The sequence below is a fragment of the Mytilus edulis genome, chromosome 11 (assembly GCF_963676685.1).
Source record: "Mytilus edulis chromosome 11, xbMytEdul2.2, whole genome shotgun sequence".
In the NCBI taxonomy this organism is placed as follows: domain Eukaryota; kingdom Metazoa; phylum Mollusca; class Bivalvia; order Mytilida; family Mytilidae; genus Mytilus; species Mytilus edulis.
In genome coordinates, this window is record NC_092354.1 from 78,008,196 (window position 1) to 78,029,345 (window position 21,150).

The 21,150-nt window shown below is 31.2% G+C and overlaps 1 protein-coding gene and 1 long non-coding RNA gene across 2 annotated transcripts in view; both read left to right on the forward strand.

Annotated features, from left to right (window-relative positions):
- The first annotated feature begins 898 nt into the window (after window positions 1–898).
- LOC139494990 (uncharacterized) lies at window positions 899–4,211 on the forward strand. The gene is made up of 3 exons (XR_011657231.1): window positions 899–1,005; window positions 3,661–3,759; window positions 4,132–4,211. It is a non-coding gene; the product is annotated as an uncharacterized lncRNA (long non-coding RNA).
- Window positions 4,212–7,350: 3,139 nt separating this feature from the next.
- Window positions 7,351–21,150, forward strand: part of LOC139496361 (E3 ubiquitin-protein ligase TRIM71-like) — a 45,881-nt gene continuing 32,081 nt past the window's right edge. Inside the window, exons 1-4 of the mRNA XM_071284884.1 lie at window positions 7,351–8,186; window positions 9,491–9,547; window positions 10,118–10,183; window positions 11,010–11,034. Coding sequence (XP_071140985.1) covers window positions 7,408–8,186; window positions 9,491–9,547; window positions 10,118–10,183; window positions 11,010–11,034 — 927 coding nt within the window. The 5' untranslated portion in view covers window positions 7,351–7,407. The remainder of the gene's footprint in view (window positions 8,187–9,490; window positions 9,548–10,117; window positions 10,184–11,009; window positions 11,035–21,150) is intronic.

Here is a 21,150-nt window from a genome sequence, read left to right on the forward strand (position 1 = left end):
TTATTGAAAAGCACTTTACGCCCATATGAGCCCTCAGTATGAGCCAATGGCTTAAAACATTATACATAATATACAGTTTACATATATATAAAACAATGAAAGACCCACAATACATAAAATGGATATAATTTTGTGTTTCCATTTTGTAAATGTTTTACCGAGCGAGTACTCTTCACCGAGGTAACATCCCTTCATGTTATTATATATTTTTTTTCCATTGTAGTTAAGAAAACAATAAATAGATTTCATTTGTCTCCCTTGTTTTTTTTTTTAGAGAATCAGTTTCAAAATATAGTTATCTCCCATCTTAAATTTAGCCTGTTAGTCAAAGGGAGACAACTTTAATTTTCCACAAAAATTACGGAATTCCATAATATTATGGAGTTCGCTAAGTGCCCCGACTGAAGAACAAGAATTAGAAAACCACCTGCATGTTTGAAAGACTATATCACCAAACAAGCTATTAGACAAACATCATCTTGGCTACAGAAAGTAGAGTGGTTAACAAGACAACTGAAAGACGGAATGTTTAGAGGAATGGAGAATGACATCACACGTACCATCATTGAGATTGTGAAAGAAACATCATAGTAATACCAGTTTAGAATGCCGAGAATGTCATTTCTTCGTCAGAGGGAGGAGGAGTCGTATGACGTGGAAGTCATTTTTCCAATACAGGGGAGAATGTGGTAGCCTCTTTATTTTGTTATATTTTAATTGTAAAATAAAGATGTATAATTATGCTAATATTAAATAAACTTCATAAGATATTGTATCATATAAACTTTTATTACACTGAAATGTTTCCATACATTATTCATGATTACTTGGATTTGATTGGTTAATTTAAAGTTTTACCGCTCAGTTCCTAGTTTCTTTGTTTTGAGCAAAAAAGACTAATGGAGTCAAAATGGACAGACGTTTATGTTCAATAGCCATTGAAATAGTTTGAAAGTATATTGAATAGTCAGCATTGTATTATATTGACAGACTTGACATTTTGACGTGAGTTTTCTTTATCTAATTCTTTGTTAATATTTCTAATATATATGTTCATAGATTGAATGATTTTTGGTATGAAAGGTTATTTTTCTCTATGATCCCGAAAAGTATTATCGCTACATAAAATGCATATATTATACACTTATTTTATTATATAAAGTACTGGTAGTCATTCGTTAGAGGTTGCACTTTGTAAATACAGCTGTTTCTCAAAACACGCCTCTTTTGGGGAGTAATTGAATATTCATAGAAAATTGATTTTGTTTACATACTGGTTCCCAGTTATACTCTCTGTGTTCCATATCGCAGAGACAGAACTTGGGAATGTTACCAGTAAATAGACACGTGCATATTGTTTACATTGAAATCTGTGGTAACCTTTCATTTGAGGTAGGGGTAGTTAAGAAAATTAGTGTAAGTTTAAACTCTGAGAAGTTCAGGGCATATAAACGTTGAAAATATGCCGCACAGCCCTATATTTTGACCTTTGAAAAAAATTGTGGTGCATATGAACTTTCAATTCTCGGATAAGATTTTTTTCAAAACTTCATAGTAAAATTGGTACAGTTTTAGCCGTAAAAGGAGTTCCTATGGGAAATTGCATTGTCAATATTTACAGAAATGCAACCTATATAGGGTGAAAAAGGGGAACATTCAGAATTTAACCAAATTTGCTTTATTTCACAGATTTTTAAGAAATTAACTGAAATAAGAAGTTTTATAAATATTTAATGAAGATTGATAGAATCCTGGGCCTTAAATATGATGACTCAGCATAAATTCACAGTTTACAGTATGCATAGTTTACTTAAAGTCCTGGATACAAAATTAAATCATAATATTTGCATATTTGTAAGTTAAATTGTTAAGAAGTGCTTATATTTACTCTTCGCAGTCATTGAAACTCATAGATCCTTCCTGAATATTATTTATGGGGTATTTGTGTCCTTTCGATAACCCAAAAGTAAGCCGCAACACCTAAGTCTGCTTTTTTGTCACCACGGCATAATAAATACAAGCTAGACAAACAAAAATATCTCAAAAAAACTTACAATAGTGTGTTCTATCCTGAATATGTACTAAATATTCCAAATTGCTAGAAACAGCAGAATGATTTAGGAAATTTGAGGCCCCAGGGACAAAAAACATAGCAAATTGTCTACCCCCTAGGTCATAAAACAAATAATTTAACTTGTAAATGCTATGAATTTATGATTTTAAAGTTCTTGATATAGAAAACAATAACTATGCTTGGAAGTTATGCAAAAATCAGATGTTAGCAGTCATCTCTACAACATTTTAAGTGAATTTATATCTCAGACTGGTATCTGCATACATACAACTATTGCAAATATGGCTTTGTTTGAACACTTCTAGTATATATAGTAGCTAAATTGTGTCAGATATATGGTTACAGATGATACTGTTGTGACAAGAATTCTATATTGACCACTTGAGGCAGAAAATGTGTTCTTTAATTGACAAATAGGCATACAGTAAGATGTGGACTGGAGATAGAGGCTGGATTGGATACTTTATATAATCTTGAATGTTGTAATGATTGACTGCTGAACATTACAATTGTGATATTCTGATATGCTTTCAATATGTTATAAAAACAGTTTTTAACAGGTTTTAGGCATTTTTTATCAGAAAATATGCAAATAGGGTAAGCTGGCAATCATTAAAGTCTTGTTTTCAAATTCTTTAAAAAATTGAAACAGGGGAGGGGGTATAAAATGTATAGTAAAAAAAAACTTAGAGTATACACAGTGATTTCTTTAAGACTTTAATTCTGATAAATGAGTATTAATGTGAGAAAAACTGATTTTAGAGAGTTTTCTATTTGAATAAATGTCTCTATAGGTTGCACTTTGTAAATACAGCTGTTTCTCAAAACACGCCTCTTTTGGGGAGTAATTGAATATTCATAGAAAATTGATTTTGTTTACATACTGGTTCCCAGTTATACTCTCTGTGTTCCATATCGCAGAGACAGAACTTGGGAATGTTACCAGTAAATAAACACGTGCATATTGTTTACATTGAAATCTGTGGTAACCTTTCATTTGAGGTAGGGGTAGTTAAGAAAATTAGTGTAAGTTTAAACTCTGAGAAGTTCAGGGCATATAAACGTTGAAAATATGCCGCACAGACCTATATTTTGACCTTTGAAAAAAATTGTGGTGCATATGAACTTTCAATTCTAGGATAAGATTTTTTTTCAAAACTTCATAGTAAAATTGGTACAGTTTTAGCCGTAAAAGGAGTTCCTATGGGAAATTGCATTGTCAATATTTACAGAAATGCAACCTATAGCTATATGTAAAACAGTTTAGAAAGTACACACATTCCGATCGATATTTTGAGGTGTATTCGATAAGACTTTGTTATGAGTAGATTTTAAATACCACCGTGTATTACTTGTGTGAATTAGTCTGTACACAATAACATTGTTGATTGATTATAAATGGAAAACATAAACAAAGTTGCATTAGATAGCGAACTACGTTTCTGCACATATTTAAAGTATTGTCCGAGTTATGTTTTATTTTATACACAAGGACATTATTTATATTGTATGTTTTATAATAAGGTCTATGTTTAAATACGGTTTCATTAAAATCCGTTATTTAACATTGTAATTTTGGTTTACAGAATTTGTAAGCTGTTATATAAATATCACTGTGTGATATACCAGTATGTACGTTTGAATTGGTTTGTGCCACAACAGTAACTACCTTGCTCCACAAGTTGGTAAGGATTAGTAATATGTTATTAGAATTATAATGTATTTGTTTAAAAGGTTGAATTAACTATGGAGTATGTTAAGCACATAGTTTTGATAAAGAGTTATTTCCCTTGAGTTTAGATGCTTTTAATATTTGTGTAATTTATCAATGTTGTTAATCTGAACAACTGAATATTATATGTAAAGACATTAATACTATGATTTGATGATTAAACATAATATTTGATCTCATTATGTTTATAACTTAAATGTATTTTTAAAGTGCAATGTTTTGTATAATACCATTATATGTAATGAAAGAATATTATACTTATAATGTGTATTACTAATTTTATTTGATCTGTAAAATTAGAATAACTTTATCATTGTTATTACAGGGTGTTTTACGTTACTGATTAATAAATATCCTGAACCCTAGCAAAGCGACTTTAGTTTTCCTTGAGGCCTAAAAGTCAGCTATTACATTGTCATTAAACAATATAAAAGAGCACGTTATAGAAAAATATGTAGTAGATACATACTTCGCCATTCTTTCAAATATACATCAAAATATAATAATATAGGATAACTCAGTATAAAGAACTAGTCATATTTTCATTGAGACCCTTTGAGACAAAAATAAATGTCACACACTACAGTTAACATTTAAAATGATCTTGACATCAAAATTCAACAACTAATAAGTTCCATAATCATGATAATATTTTTAAAGGTATGAACGGTAAACTATGCCATGCCTTGGTTGCAGTATAATGAATAGATTATTTTCAACGGCAGGGTTATCAACTTTTAGATGAATCGTGAAAAAAAAAATGAATTGTATCCTTCCTTTCATCGAGTTCGATATTATAAATACATGTAGCAGTCAGAAGGTCGACACCTCAGGATCATTTTCTTCGTCTTTTTAATTTAAGGTTTCAACTGTATAATCATAATTGTACCTTAAACAAGACACTTGTGTAAAAATTGCTCATTGTAGTGAGCATGAAATGATTCCGGACCGTTTGTAGTACGCCTGGATTCTGTTAATAGTAGTAATGCACAAATACTTGGGGAAATATGGACTTAATGTTTGTGCCTTGAGCCACACATGACTTAACCTGTAGTAAAATTGAATGCCGCGCAAATGTAACAAAAAACTGCACACAAACGTTTTCCATTCTCAATGTTATTCGTTCTCTCCTAGTTTACGTTTGTTCGAAAACAATATATATGCCTGATGATGATATTTAGTTCTAAATTACAACTTGTAAAAAGAAAAATGAACCGTTCTTTCTTTACGCTGCTGACTTTACATCCTCAGGAATTTTTGGCTAATTTGGATCGAAGCGATTCGATGAAATTTCATAGGAGTTATCTACCTTTACCAAATAAATTTGTCGGTATGTTTTTTTAACTCATAAACCGTTAACCGTATAACCCAGGACAGTTTTTATTTGAGGTCCCTGGGTCCTAACTTAGAAATATAGGTCAAGGTCAAAGGTCAAGGTCATATTTTAGATTTTCATATGTCTTTGATTTCCCTATAATTCTTGAATGGTTATAGATACAGAAAATTTAAGCAGTGAAAAATGCTAAGTACTTCAAGTGGCAACTTTGTTACATTATGACTGTATTGGTTTTACCATTATGTAAGGGACATAACCCCCATTGATGGTTTATAAAAAGCCATTATTAGGCAAAACTCTTAAACAAAAGGTCCTTGGCCCATACGGTCTTTTGCAATGACATTGTAGAGCAATGACCTTGACGAAGGTCACAAGGTCAAAGGTCAAGGTCATGTACTAAGAGGCAAATTTTGTGATTTTTGGCACTATTTAAAGAGTTTTATGTGTGTTTGAATTCCAACCAACCAACCAACCAACCAACCAACCAACCAACCAACCAACCAACCAACCAATCAATCAATCAATCAGTGCATGAATGTTTCTGTTTCATGTGTTTAATCAAGATCTTTTTTGTTTCTATTTCGCTGTTTCAATTGCCCTATCTAACGTGTTTAATCAATCAATCAATCAATCAATCAATCAATCAATCAATCAATTAATCAATCAACCAACCAACCAACCAACAAACCAACCAATCAATCGGTGCATGCAATTTTCTGTCTCATGTGTTTAATCAAGATCTTTTTTGTTTCTTTTTCGCTGTTTAAATTGACCCTATTCAACGTGTTTAATCAACCAACCAACCAATCAATCAATCAATCAATCAATCAATCAATTAATCAATCAATCAATCAATCATCCAACCAACCAACCAACCAACCAACCAATCAATCAATCAATCATTGTATGTATGCTTCCGTTATGTGTGTTTAATACGGGGTCCAAGTTCTCATTTGAGTTTTTCCGCTTGTTTCAAGAAAAAAAAATTCACATGTATTCTGAAACTACAAGTCCAATCGACCTGAAAATCAGCAGGGCATACATGTACTAAAGGTTCATAAAAAAACTTGGTGCGGATATCTCTCAAGACATTTCCTAGAGAAAAAAAATGGCAATGCTGTAAAAATCGCTTGCTAGGTCCGTAAATCTCAGTGACATCCTACAATAAAATGTCCGCTCCTTGATTAAAATACTAATCTGTGTTACAAACTGGTGCTGAAAAATGTACATTTTAAGAAAATAATCGTTAAATGTGTATTAAAGTTACACCGGAACAATTAAATCCAAAACATGCACTGCTGGTGAACTGTGATCAAAATGTCAATTTCCTACAATGACAAAAGAAATTACATTGTGTACATTCCGTCTCTATACATGTTGTCTGTTCAACATCCCGACCTAAAGAGAAATAAAAATACTAAGTTTTCGTTATTATAAACCCAAGTCACGTGATGTCTCCTCAATCTGGCGCGCGCGCTGGACCTAAAATAAAATAAAAACTTTCCAAACTAAACATGAAACTTCTCCGGTAACATAATAATATAGACCCTTTACAAAAACAAACAAATAAATAACCCCCCCCCCCCCCCCCCAATCAATCATGTTTCAAAGGGGGAAAGACTGTCTACAATTGCTTTTAGAAAGCAATTGATTTATATTTATACTTGTAATTGTTTATATAAGTTTAGCTATACATACTGCAGTTATGATCGTATAATTATACTTGTAATTGTTTATATAAGTCTATCTATATATACTGCAGTTATGATAATACAATTATACTTGTAATTGTTTATATAAGTATATCTATACATACTGCAGTTATGATAATATAATTATACTTGTAATTGTTTATATAAGTCTATCTATACATACTGCAGTTATGATAATATAAATATACTTGTAATTGTTTATATACATTATGTTTACATTAGTTTATCATAAATCCAGGTCAATATTTAGGTCATTAATAAAGCCGTACCATAGTCCAGTAGTCAATACAATGAAGTCTTTATATAAACTATTCAAACGATGTCCTTATTATAACTTAAAGTGTCAATGACCAATTTCATTAATAAAGCCGTACCATGGTCCAGTAGTCAATACAATGAAGTCTTTATATAAACTATTCAAATGATATCCTTATAATAACTTAAAGTGTTTCATTTAAATACACGACATACATATATAACCGATATTGATTTAAATATAGAACGTTGTTGTCATTGGTTATATACCTTACCTGTATATTACACATTCAACACGATGAGCGACAAAATGGCACAGGCAGCATCTAAAACTTGTGAGATTTGTGTTAGTGCCTCTGGATCTCATTACTGCTTAGAGTGTGAACAGTACTTTTGTGAAAATTGTAAAGGCTTTCATAAACGGCAGAGAGGGACAAAGAACCACCAGTTCCAGTCTTCCTCTGATGTTATACCGGAAGGTAAATCCAAATGTAAAGACCACAATGAAGACGTAAGTTTTGTATGTAATACCTGTAACATAGCGGTATATAGCAGTTGTGTGACTGGCAGTCACTCAGGCCATGCCTTTTCCAAACTCCTCGACAGCATATCACAGCTGAAGGAGACGAATACAACTGACCTGCGTAGTAAGGTACATGAGGCAACCCAAAACATGAAGCAGATAGAAGAAGGTCTAAAGGCATTTGATGTGAAGGTGGAAGGAATAGTCAAAGCTATAACAGAAGAAGGTACAAAGATAAAGACTATGGTTGATAAATGTATCTCAGAGAAGATTGCATCGGTCAAGGATCAATCCAGGAAGGAAAGGGACAAATTAACAAAGCTATTGGAAGATACTCAAATGGATTTGGAGGCAGGACGCGACTTAGACAAGAAAATACATGAACTCAACAATACAGGAAACGATGGAAAATTGTTGCAGTCTTTACAGAAGCTTACAGATTACATCGCAAAGCTGACGGTAAAGCCTATACCTGAATTTCCTTACATACAGTATAATGCAAAGTCTGCAACAGATAACGACGTTAAACAGCTGTTTGGTAACTACATAATCAGGTAATTCTACTAAAAATGACTGAGCATTTTGTAGTCGTCATTCATTTTTCAATATAACCATAATCGGAACTAAACACATTTATTATTAATAAACCAGTTGTTGGCATGACACGGGTTATGCTCTTCTCATATATGTTATGATGGTATGATACTAATCCCCTCACGGGGAGGATTGTGCCTGATATTCATATGATGAAGACATATTTTTTCAATTAGTTTAATTGAAGTCCGGAGCTGGCATGTCAGTAGTAGTCTGATATTATTTATGTATTATTGTGATTTTTTTTTTATTTTCTTTGGTTACATCTTCTGACATCAGACTCGGACTTCTCTTGAAATTTAATTTGCGTATTGTTATGCGTTTACTTTTCTGCATTGGCTAGAGGTATAGGGGGAGGGTTGAGATCTCACAAACATTTTTAACCCAGCCGCATTTTTTAGCCTGTCCAAAGTCAGGAGCCTCTGGCCTTTGTTAGTCTTGTATCATTTTAACTTTTAGTTTCTTGTGTACATTTGGAGTTTAGTATGGTGTTCATTATCACTGAACCAGTATATATTTGTTTAGGGGCCAGCTGAAGGACGCCTCTAAGTGCGATGATTTCTCGTTGCATTGAAGACCTGTTGGTGAACTTCTACTGTTGTCTGCTCTATGGTCGGGTTGTTGTCTCTTTCCCCATTTTCATTCTCAATTTTATAGTATCTTAAAGAGACACGTATTTTTGCAAAATCAAAATTATGTTGTTTTTTAAAATATCAACTTATGTCTGGATATTATATGACAGACGAAGGAGAGATAATTCATGAAATACAAATATGTGGTCTTTACAAATGTATTGTTTAATATTATGGATTCACAATGTGCGGATAAATACGGGGTCTATGGCAGTGTACATTTTAAGTTGTATTGAAACATGTACATGTACCAACCATGACAACACGTAAAAATGCAAAAATACTTGCTTTCAAAAAATTACAGATATATCTTTTTTTTTCTCGTTATTTAGAAGTTTTAATCTAATTTCATTCATTTTATGCAATATTATAATATAAATAAAGACAATAGAAGTATACCGCTTTACAATAGACATAAATCGATTAAACTGGAAAATAATGCGAACACAACTGAGGGAAACACACATAAACTACAAGTGGAAAGCAAAAGAACAATATTAACACTGTACTGCTACAAAAACAAACGCCAACATACAAAGAAAAGGATTATGTGTTAACAACTGTTATAATCCTGACACTTGACAGAACACTTTGAGAAAAAAATGTAAAAAGTTCAGTTGTTCTTTTATCAGTGAAATGCGTACACAACAAACCATGAACAGAGAAAGAGAATTGCCTTCACCAAAGAGGTAGGGAAATATATTTGTATATTATACAGTTTTTAAAGTTACGTATTTGACAATGTAAACTTGTTATCAAGTGTTTGAGTGAATTACACATAATCTTCTTGTATACTTCACCATTTGACGTTGCAAGGGTCTGATTAAATTTGTATTAAATATTGTGTACACAAGTTTACCATTTAATATTATTTTCGATAAATCAATTAGAAAGTCTCTCTGATTTATGTCTCTCCTCTTTTTTCCACTACGTACGTTAGAACACACTGGCTTGATCAAAATTGCATTTAAGTAAATAAATCTTCTTATTATATGCAAACGCATACTAGAAGCATAAATTATTTTCAATAGTGTTTAAACTTTGTTGCATTTAATTTTCGTAAATATACTGCTCATTTAAATGTGCCTGCATGTCTAGTTTAAACATATAGGATGTCTCTCTGTTGTATGTCTCTCCTCTTTTTTCCGAGATTCAGTCACATAATATATGACTCTTGCATATATTTCAAATGCTGTTTGCTATTTTTGCACTGATTATGTGTCTACCAGTTAGTAATAGCTTAGTGTTGCTAATTATAGTGATACCAAACAGGAAGTGAACCCAAAAGAGCGAAGGAGAAACGTGTGGAAATGCGATACGTGTGGGTAAGTTCCTTGTATTTATGGACATGACACAAAGATGTATATATGTATCATATGGCGTATCCAAAGTATGAAGACATAACGTTTTTTATTCCTTAATTTCAATGAAGTGAAGAATATGTTTGGTCTTCGAAAATGCAACTTCTGTCATTTGTTCTTATTTAAAACCAAATCCATTGTAGATGATTGCAATGTTTCAGAAATATTTTAAACCAATTGATGAAAAAAAAACAGAAAGAGTGTTTAAGAGCAGAATTCTACCTCTCAACTTGTAAATACTTAGATATTTAAGCATAGGGAAAGTTGAGATCTCACTAAACTTCTCTAACGCCGCCGCATTTTTTGCGTCTTTCTAAATTCAGGAGCCTTTGGTCTTTGTCTTTTCAATTTTATTTCAGTTCATTAATGCGATTGGAGAATAGTATGGCGTCTATTTTCACAGAGCTTGCAGGACTTTTTCGCTGTTTACAGACCCATTGGTGGCCGTCGGCTGTTTTTTACTCTTAAGTCTAGTTTTTGTCTCTTTGACACATTCATCATTTGATTTTCCATTCTCAATTTTACATAGATGACATTCTTAAAGGGAAGCATGTATGATGCGAGGACAATTAAAAAAAAAGGTCGTCCAATACTATACTCAGTTCTTGATAAACCATTGATGTCTGTTTGATTGAGAATTCCAGAAGAACATTGAGCAGCCTCAGTCCTCAATAATGAACGACACATCACATGTTCACATTGAACAGAAGCAAATATACTGGCCTGTTTGTTTAGACATCTTTCACTTACACATATATAACTAACACCATTGATCTGTTCTATCTTTCAGAAAAGAAGAGATTACTGATATGTAAGTATTATCTACGTCTATTGTAAAAGTATTTAAAACGGTCATCTACTACAGACAAGTTTAACAAATACATTTTGTGTATCTTAATCACTTGATCGTTCCGATACTACACATGTTATAAAAGAATAAATATTAAACACTGACCATTAGATACATACTGCAATATTAAAACAAGATCTTGATGATATCAGCTGGATATGATTGAGTATTACCACGTTTACGATATTTTCTTGTCATTCGATTTAGTTTTTGAAGTGTTAGATTAAGTTTGTAAGTTTTCAACAATTTTATTTTCTAATTTCAATCAGGTATTTAATGACTTTTCATGATTTTCTTGATTGCGAAATACTTATACCACAGAGGACATTTTACTCCCCAAACAGCAAGATGTTTACATGAGTAACACGACAAATGCAACATCTGAGTTTTCTATGTATTGTTTTAAAATTGTTGTTTGACTTGTTGTCTTTTTTGTTCAGGTGTTGTATTTTTTCATTGGTTTTTTAGTATTTTCGAATGCCCATTTTATCTTGTTGAACTGGTCTTTTGAGAAAATAAACAATGATATTATATAATATAAACAGAATACTGGAATCGAAAAAATGGTCCACTTATAACATATTTTATTTGTTTCGCTCACACATTGTTGTCAATTTGATGGAATTATATGCGACTGTCATACAGATTACAGGTTAAGTTAAGTTAGTTTTAAAACCAAATTTACCCCCTCATTTCCGTATGAGGAAATGATTGTACCAAGTCAGGAATATGACAAAGGTTTTTATTCGTTTGATGTCTTTAAGGTTTTGATTTGCCATTTGGTAAAGGACTTTTAATTTTGAATTATCTGTTGTCTTGTATATTGGTTTAAAGTAATAATATATTTTTGAATCCTTAAGAAAAAAGGAATACTAAAGTGACATTTATTACAGTAGTGAAATCCGAGTGGAACTTAACATTGTTTTATTTAGTTTATTCGGGACTGATGATGATTTCGTAGTTATGTTGTCCTTTGTTGTTTGTTTTTTAAATAATTTTAAAATGTGTTTTACATTGGTATTAAGAGTTTTAAAACGTATTTAATTTATTTCCTCGGCTTGTATTAACGTACAACAAAACCAATGCTTGCTTAGACCCCGTTCACACTAGGACATTTTTATCGACATTAACTACACCGATTCACTTTAGATCGATTTAAGGGCCAATGTGATCGCTTTGAATCGAACTTCAATCGGTCTAAACTAAAACACCAAAAGAGGTAGTTTAGTTTGAATCGATCTAAAGTAAACCGATCTTACTTTAAATGTGAACGCAGACATCGGTTCAAATTAGTACGATTGGATCGAAAATAACGTATGCGCATGTACAGCGCCAAAACTATCTCATAGGTTCGTTGTTTAACCCATATTTCTCTGTTTACAGACATTTAAAACAAACTGAAAACATTTTGTCTACGCCATCGCATAGATTTGCGAAGTCTGTGTCTTCTTTTCTTATGAAACTTTTCAGGAACCGCAATATTTCGTCGTTTTGTAACTTCGTTACTACATATGTTTTTTTCAAAATTAAAGAAAACGGCAATAACACCTGTACCAAAATGTTAACTTCTGATTCAGGAAAAACAATGATGTTATCTATTTTTTTTCAAGTGTTTGTGTCAGGGTATCAATAGATGAATTCAATGAATCAGTTCTATTTATACACAATGTTCACAGTTTTACGTGTAAAAAGGTTAGATCGATTGCGTTTTTAACTGTAGTGTGAACGCAGTGGATCGGTTTATACCGATAGAGATCGTTATGATTAAAGATAATGTGAACGCTAACTAGTTTTATTTAGATCGATTCAAATTAGATCGATTAACTAGTGTGAACGGGGTCTTATTATATATAAAAAAATCAATAAAGTAATCATAAAATGCATGTATCAAAATTAAATTGTGTGAACCTGGATTATAAAGCCCGTACATAGATATATTATTAGCAATCTCCATAGTTATGTAACAAAGGTGATACAACATCAAACTGCGACAGATTATAGAAGTGTCATTTCGTTGTTCATGTCACATTTCTAAGTTTAAAACAGTTGAACATTGTAAGATGTACACCTTCTGCTAAATATGTCTGATCTAACTAGAAACAAAATAATCATAACTTTGATTTCAAAATTATCTCAAAAGCATTGGTAAAACAATGCAATGTTCTTTTACAATTAAGTATATCGATGATGTCTTGTCTTGTAAATCAATAAACCACATTTCAATGTGTGCTTATATCTCATATATCACAGTGAATTTAAAATTAAGGATATAACCGAAAGAACAAGTTTTGCTTCTTATTTTGATTTTTTTTTCAGAATTAACATCTTCCATCTAGTAACTGTGACAAATAATTTCAACTATCCATTTATCATTTTGTCATTTGTTAGCACTAACATACTGATTCGACATATAACTTTCGAGTCACATAACTTTACGGTCACAATTAAGGCTACTGGGTCTTATCTCACTAACGACATGTCAAGGTTTCCTGGATCTTTAATTATAATAACAGTTGTCTGATTCTCAAATTTACCACTCGTATCGTATTCCAGATATCGCCATTATGACGAAATTATGATTTGCATTGCAAGTCAAACATGTACATCAGAAATAATTTACTCCATTTACGTACATGAATAAGAGACCATGTAATTCTTCAAGTTTGTTGTTGATTTGCCTCTCCTTATCGAACTGATGAGATTTGATCACCAGTTAAATATGTTTCCATCAAGATATAGTTAGCATAGTTGATAAAGAAAATTAATAAAGAGAGATCTACTTTTTTCTATCAAAATAATCAACAAATATCAAATAACTATTAAACACATGGACCTATTTAATTATTGAATGAACTGAACTCTGTAAATTTTGTTGTTATTGTAAAGCAACTCCAGACGGTCTCTATGTACCTGTATTTGTATATCTAGCTACAAGAAACATATTAGATAAAATTTGATGATTGTATCAATAGTTAAATTTTCTCTAACAACTGTTAATACTGAAACTCGTACAAACCTCATAGTATTGCTTTGCACATACTATCCTTTATTGGGACTGTATTCATACAAATGAAATACATATAACTCTATATAAGCACATCTTTAAAGTTTTGTCTAAAAATCATTAACACTTCAAAACAATATTTAGCCATATTTACAAAGTGATGTTTCTTTATACTTTTAAGATTGCATTTTTATTTTTTTATTGTTTCAGTGACATGTAAGTGTTATGTACCAAATAGATAAGTATATTGTAATTAGTTACACAAAAGATATGAACGAAAGGATAATACACAACAGTAAATATTTTTTAAGTGTTTGTATTGACATTGGAAAAAAGGTGTTCAGTAGATAAAGACGCAATTGACAGAAGCAAAAATCAAAGAGATATTTTGACTTGTTAAGTGTTAAGGATAAACACCTCTGAGGAGCATACAATTTCTAGAATTAAACTTTTTTATTTCAAAATTTGATTTTTGACTGAACAAAATTATTGGTGAAGAAAAAATCATATGGTGGTTCACTTATTGCTTTGCTACGGCCTTTGAAAGTACCCAATTTTGTTGATTTTCCCGTTTTTCATAAATTTTTACCCATTTTGGGGTTATTATCCTTAAAATAATCACAAGTCCACAAATAAACTTTTTTCCATAATTTTGATAAATATGATGTGGAACAATCTGAATAAATTTGACCTTAAAAAATTAACGATAGATGTTGATAAAAGAAAGTTTTATCATATTTTAATGCTTTTTCGTGTCAAATTTACAAAATTTGGTAAATTTGTGGTTTTCTCTGTTTTACTAGCAAAATGCATATTATTTTAACTTCTCTGTTATTAATGATCGAAAAGAAATATATATCAAAGAAATTTGAAATTAAAAAAAGTTAAATGAGATGTACATATCCTGGTTGAATCATTTCTTGTATTCCTCACCATACTGAACCATACTCGACTTAGTCTGATCAATACTCCACCTACTCTGATCAATACTCGACCTAATCTTAACCAACATAGACCTATTCTTTTGTATGTATTTATTGTATTTCATCAATTAAGGAACTGTTTTAACAACAGTTACTTCCCCTGACTAGTAAGTTGAATAACAATTTGAAATAACAATTGCATATTAAATATAGTATTGAACCGAAAATTTCACGATAAACATAATATTACTTGAACACCCCATTATCAACATTTACATATACATAAATCACAATAATATAAAAATAAAAGAAGCTGATCAGAACACAATTTGAGACTTATATTTTATTATTTTATTCAAAATTTTATGAATGTTTCAGATATATTTTATGGTTACTGTTTTCACTATTAATTTAAGATTAGTATATACTTATGGTGTCAGTTGATTTCAGTTCATAATACAGTGAACATCTTTTATTCTTAAATATATATATATATATGACATAGTATATAAAGCAACTTCATCAATTTAGAAAATGGCAACTTTCTTTAGATTCTACATTGTTCTATATATAACAATATAGTAATCATCTATTGCATTTTATATAAGGACATGCGTTCTAATTTTGCAGTACACACTTATTTCAATTGAATTTAAATATTTTATTGTTAAAATTAAGGACATGACATACAAGAAGCACATAAATAAGGTACAATTACCTCAGTATATTTGTACTTTAAAGGTAAAAAGAAATGCCATTTTTTATAAACTTGTGTTTTTCTTATCTAGTGGAGTCAAAGGGCCTAAGGCTTGTGATTAAAGTTAAATAGGATGTTGCAATTTGGAATGTATGTTATTCTGAATTAAATACTCTCTGATCGGGTGTGATATTTTACATGAATATTCGAGTATGGTACAGACTGGCGGCGAGTAATGTCGAGTAAATTTAAGACCAATTAAGACTGGTCGTGTAAAAAACAGTATAGTCGAGTACAGATCTTGGCCATTTAAGACTTTGTTTTGTTTGTAGTGTATACGTTTAAATAATTAGACACAACAAGTTGTAAGTTGTAATTCCAAATGTTCCGGTCATGCAAGTCAGAGGATTAACTAGCTATAAAACCAGGTTTAATCCGCTATTTTTCCAAATCAGAAAGTGTCTTTCCACATCAAGAATATGACAGCTGTTATCAATTCGTGTGATGTGTTTGAGCTTCTGATTTTGCAAGTTGGTTAAGGACTTTCCGTTTTAAATTTAGTATTTTTGTGTGTTTAGTAAACTAGTAAATTGGCTGTGTGACAGATTGTGGTATAACTGTGCATTTAAATATAACTGAAAATTGAAAAAAAACAAACGCATTTATCTCTTTTATTATCTGAAATAATACTAATTGTATTCTTTATAAATAAAAGAATATTTGTATAGAACATGTAGCAAGCAGTTAAAAGAAGCAAAAACGTTCTTTAAGTTGTCTAAAATCCTTTCAACTGAAATTTCTACTCTATAGATTTTCCCTCGAAAACTTAATGTTGCTGAAACATGAATTTAACATTGAGAATGGAAATGGGGAATGTGTCAAAGAGACAACAACCCGACCAAATAAAAAACAACAGCAGAGGGTCACCAACAGGTCTTCAATGTAGCGAGAAATTCCCGCACCCGGAGGCGTCCTTCAGCTGGCCCCTAAACAAATATATACTAGTCCAGTGATAATAAACGCCATACCTAATTTCCAAATTGTACACAAGAAACTAAAATTAAAATAATACAAGACTAACAAAGGCAAGAGGCTCCTGACTTGGGACAGGCGCAATAATGCGGCGGGGTTAAACATGTTTGTGAGATCTCAACCCTCCCCCTATACCTCTAACCAATGTAGTAAAGTAAACGCATAACAATACGCACATTAAAATTCAGTTCAAGAGAAATCCGAGTCTGATGTCAGAAGATGTAACCAAAGAAAATAAACAAAATGACAATAATACATAAATAACAACAGACTACTAGCAGTTAACTGACATGCCAGCTCCAGACTTCAATTAAACTTACTGAAAGATTATGATTTCATCATATGAACATCAGGCACAATCCATCCCGTTAGGGGTTTAGTATCATACCATCATAACATATATGAGAAGAACATAACCCGTGTCATGCCAACAACTGTTTTTAGAATAAATGTGTTTAGTTCCGATGCAAAGACCTTATCAGTGACTCAATATTAACGCCAAAATATGCAATCTTTAATGACTTGACAACAGTATCGTAATTATATCCCTTCTTAATTTCCATTTTAATTAATATGTAAAATAATCATGGGGTCGTCAACTTTGGTTTATGGTATTTACCAATCCGTTATCAAGTTGCTTTTTAAAAACATAAACAATCGACATTTTATGGCCTCTAACACGATGATGTTACCCTTTTTTGACATTAGGTGCTAATTTTTTTTTTTACCTTGAAAAAAAAAGAAAAATCAATGGAATAGATATTTGAGATTGGAAAATTTAAAAACAAATTTAGGGACGTTATTCGTCTATGTGATTTTTAATAAATATTTACCTATTTTTAATTAATTTCATCAGTAATATTTCAAAAATAAGAAAAGATAAATGCATTTTTTTCGATATTCAGTTAAAAAAACGACATTGCATGTCTTGATTTTCTACATTAATTTACAATACAATAAAGTGTGGTTAGTGTAGTAAAGTAAAACAATACACATAACATTACAATGATGAATGTCAGACGTCCATTCCTTTACAAAAGAGATGGAAGCTACCAAATAGACGTTCAAACTAATTTGTCAAATGTAAACTGTCTACGTCACGGCGAAATTCGATGGTTTCTAAATTTACTTTCATAGGAAATATCTATAGCGAAATGTATAAAACCTATGACGTATAATAACAATAACGTTTTTTATTCCTTAATTTCAATGAAGTGAAGAATATGTTTGGTCTTCGAAAATGCAACTTCTGTCATTTGTTCTTATTTAAAACCAAATCCATTGTAGATGATTGCAATGTTTCAGAAATATTTTAAACCAATTGATGAAAAAAACAGAAAGAGTGTTTAAGAGCAGAATTCTACCTCTCAACTTGTAAATACTTTGATATTTAAGCATAGGGAAAGTTGAGATCTCACTACACTTCTCTAACGCCGCCGCATTTTTTGCGTCTTTCTAAATTCAGGAGCCTTTGGTCTTTGTCTTTTCAATTTTATTTCAGTTCATTAATGCGATTGGAGAATAGTATGGCGTCTATTTTCACAGAGCTTGCAGGACTTTTTCGCTGTTTACAGACCCATTGGTGGCCGTCGGCTGTTTTTTACTCTTAAGTCTAGTTTTTGTCTCTTTGACACATTCATCATTTGATTTTCCATTCTCAATTTTACATAGATGACATTCTTAAAGGGAAGCATGTATGATGCGAGGACAATTAAAAAAAAGGTCGTCCAATACTATACTCAGTTCTTGATAAACCATTGATGTCTGTTTGATTGAGAATTCCAGAACAACATTGAGCAGCCTCAGTCCTCAATAATGAACGACACATCACATGTTCACATTGAACAGAAGCAAATATACTGGCCTGTTTGTTTAGACATCTTTCACTTACACATATATAACTAACACCATTGATCTGTTCTATCTTTCAGAGAAGAAGAGATTACTGATATGTAAGTATTATCTACGTCTATTGTAAAAGTATTTAAAACGGTCATCTACTACAGACAAGTTTAACAAATACATTTTGTGTATCTTAATCACTTGATCGTTCCGATACTACACATGTTATAAAAGAATAAATATTAAACACTGACCATTAGATACATACTGCAATATTAAAACAAGATCTTGATGATATCAGCTGGATATGATTGAGTATTACCACGTTTACGATATTTTCTTGTCATTCGATTTAGTTTTTGAAGTGTTAGATTAAGTTTGTAAGTTTTCAACAATTTTATTTTCTAATTTCAATCAGGTAGCTAATGACTTTTCATGATTTTCTTGATTGCGAAATACTTATACCACAGAGGACATTTTACTCCCCAAACAGCAAGATGTTTACATGAGTAACACGACAAATGCAACATCTGAGTTTTCTATGTATTGTTTTAAAATTGTTGTTTGACTTGTTGTCTTTTTTGTTCAGGTGTTGTATTTTTTCATTGGTTTTTTAGTATTTTCGAATGCCCATTTTATCTTGTTGAACTGGTCTTTTGAGAAAATAAACAATGATATTATATAATATAAACAGAATACTGGAATCGAAAAAATGGTCCACTTATAACATATTTTATTTGTTTCGCTCACACATTGTTGTCAATTTGATGGAATTATATGCGACTGTCATACAGATTACAGGTTAAGTTAAGTTAGTTTTAAAACCAAATTTACCCCCTCATTTCCGTATGAGGAAATGATTGTACCAAGTCAGGAATATGACAAATGTTTTTATTCGTTTGATGTCTTTAAGGTTTTGATTTGCCATTTGGTAAAGGACTTTTAATTTTGAATTATCTGTTGTCTTGTATATTGGTTTAAAGTAATAATATATTTTTGAATCCTTAAGAAAAAAGGAATACTAAAGTGACATTTATTACAGTAGTGAAATCCGAGTGGAACTTAACATTGTTTTATTTAGTTTATTCGGGACTGATGATGATTTCGTAGTTATGTTGTCCTTTGTTGTTTGTTTTTTAAATAATTTTAAAATGTGTTTTACATTGGTATTAAGTGTTTTAAAACGTATTTAATTTATTTCCTCGGCTTGTATTAACGTACAACAAAACCAATGCTTGCTTAGACCCCGTTCACACTAGGACATTTTTATCGACCTAAACTACACCGATTCACTTTAGATCGATTTAAGGGCCAATGTGATCGCTTTGAATCGAACTTCAATCGGTCTAAACTAAAACACCAAAAGAGGTAGTTTAGTTTGAATCGATCTAAAGTAAACCGATCTTACTTTAAATGTGAACGCAGACATCGGTTTAAATTAGTACGATTGGATCGAAAATAACGTATGCGCATGTACAGCGCCAAAACTATCTCAGAGGTTCGTTGTTTAACCCATATTTCTCTGTTTACAGACATTTAAAACAAACTGAAAACATTTTGTCTACGCCATCGCATAGATTTGCGAAGTCTGTGTCTTCTTTTCTTATGAAACTTTTCAGGAACCGCAATATTTCGTCGTTTTGTAACTTCGTTACTACATATGTTTTTTTTTTAAATTAAAGAAAACGGCAATAACACCTGTACCAAAATGTTAACTTCTGATTCAGGAAAAACAATGATGTTATCTATTTTTTTTCAAGTGTTTGTGTCAGGGTTTCAATAGATGAATTCAATGAATCAGTGCTATTTATACACAATGTTCACAGTTTTACGTGTAAAAAGGTTAGATCGATTGCGTTTTTAACTGTAGTGTGAACGCAGTGGATCGGTTTATACCGATAGAGATCGTTATGATTAAAGATAATGTGAACGCTAACTAGTTTTATTTAGATCGATTCAAATTAGATCGATTAACTAGTGTGAACGGGGTCTTATTATATATAAAAAAATCAATAAAGTAATCATAAAATGCATGTATCAAAATTAAATTGTGTGAACCTGGATTATAAAGCCCGTACATAGATATATTATTAGCAATCTCCATAGTTATGTAACAAAGGTGATACAACATCAAACTGCGACAGATTATAGAAGTGTCATTTCGTTGTTCATGTCACATTTCTAAGTTTAAAACAGTTGAACATTGTAAGATGTACACCTTCTGCTAAATATGTCTGATCTAACTAGAAACAAAATAATCATAACTTTGATTTCAAAATTATCTCAAAAGCATTGGTAAAACAATGCAATGTTCTTTTACAATTAAGTATATCGATGATGTCTTGTCTTGTAAATCAATAAACCACATTTCAATGTGTGCTTATATCGCATATATCACAGTGAATTTAAAATTAAGGATATAACCGAAAGAACAAGTTTTGCTTCTTATTTTGATTTTTTTTTCAGAATTAACATCTTCCATCTAGTAACTGTGACAAATAATTTCAACTATCCATTTATCATTTTGTCATTTGTTAGCACTAACATACTGATTCGACATATAACTTTCGAGTCACATAACTT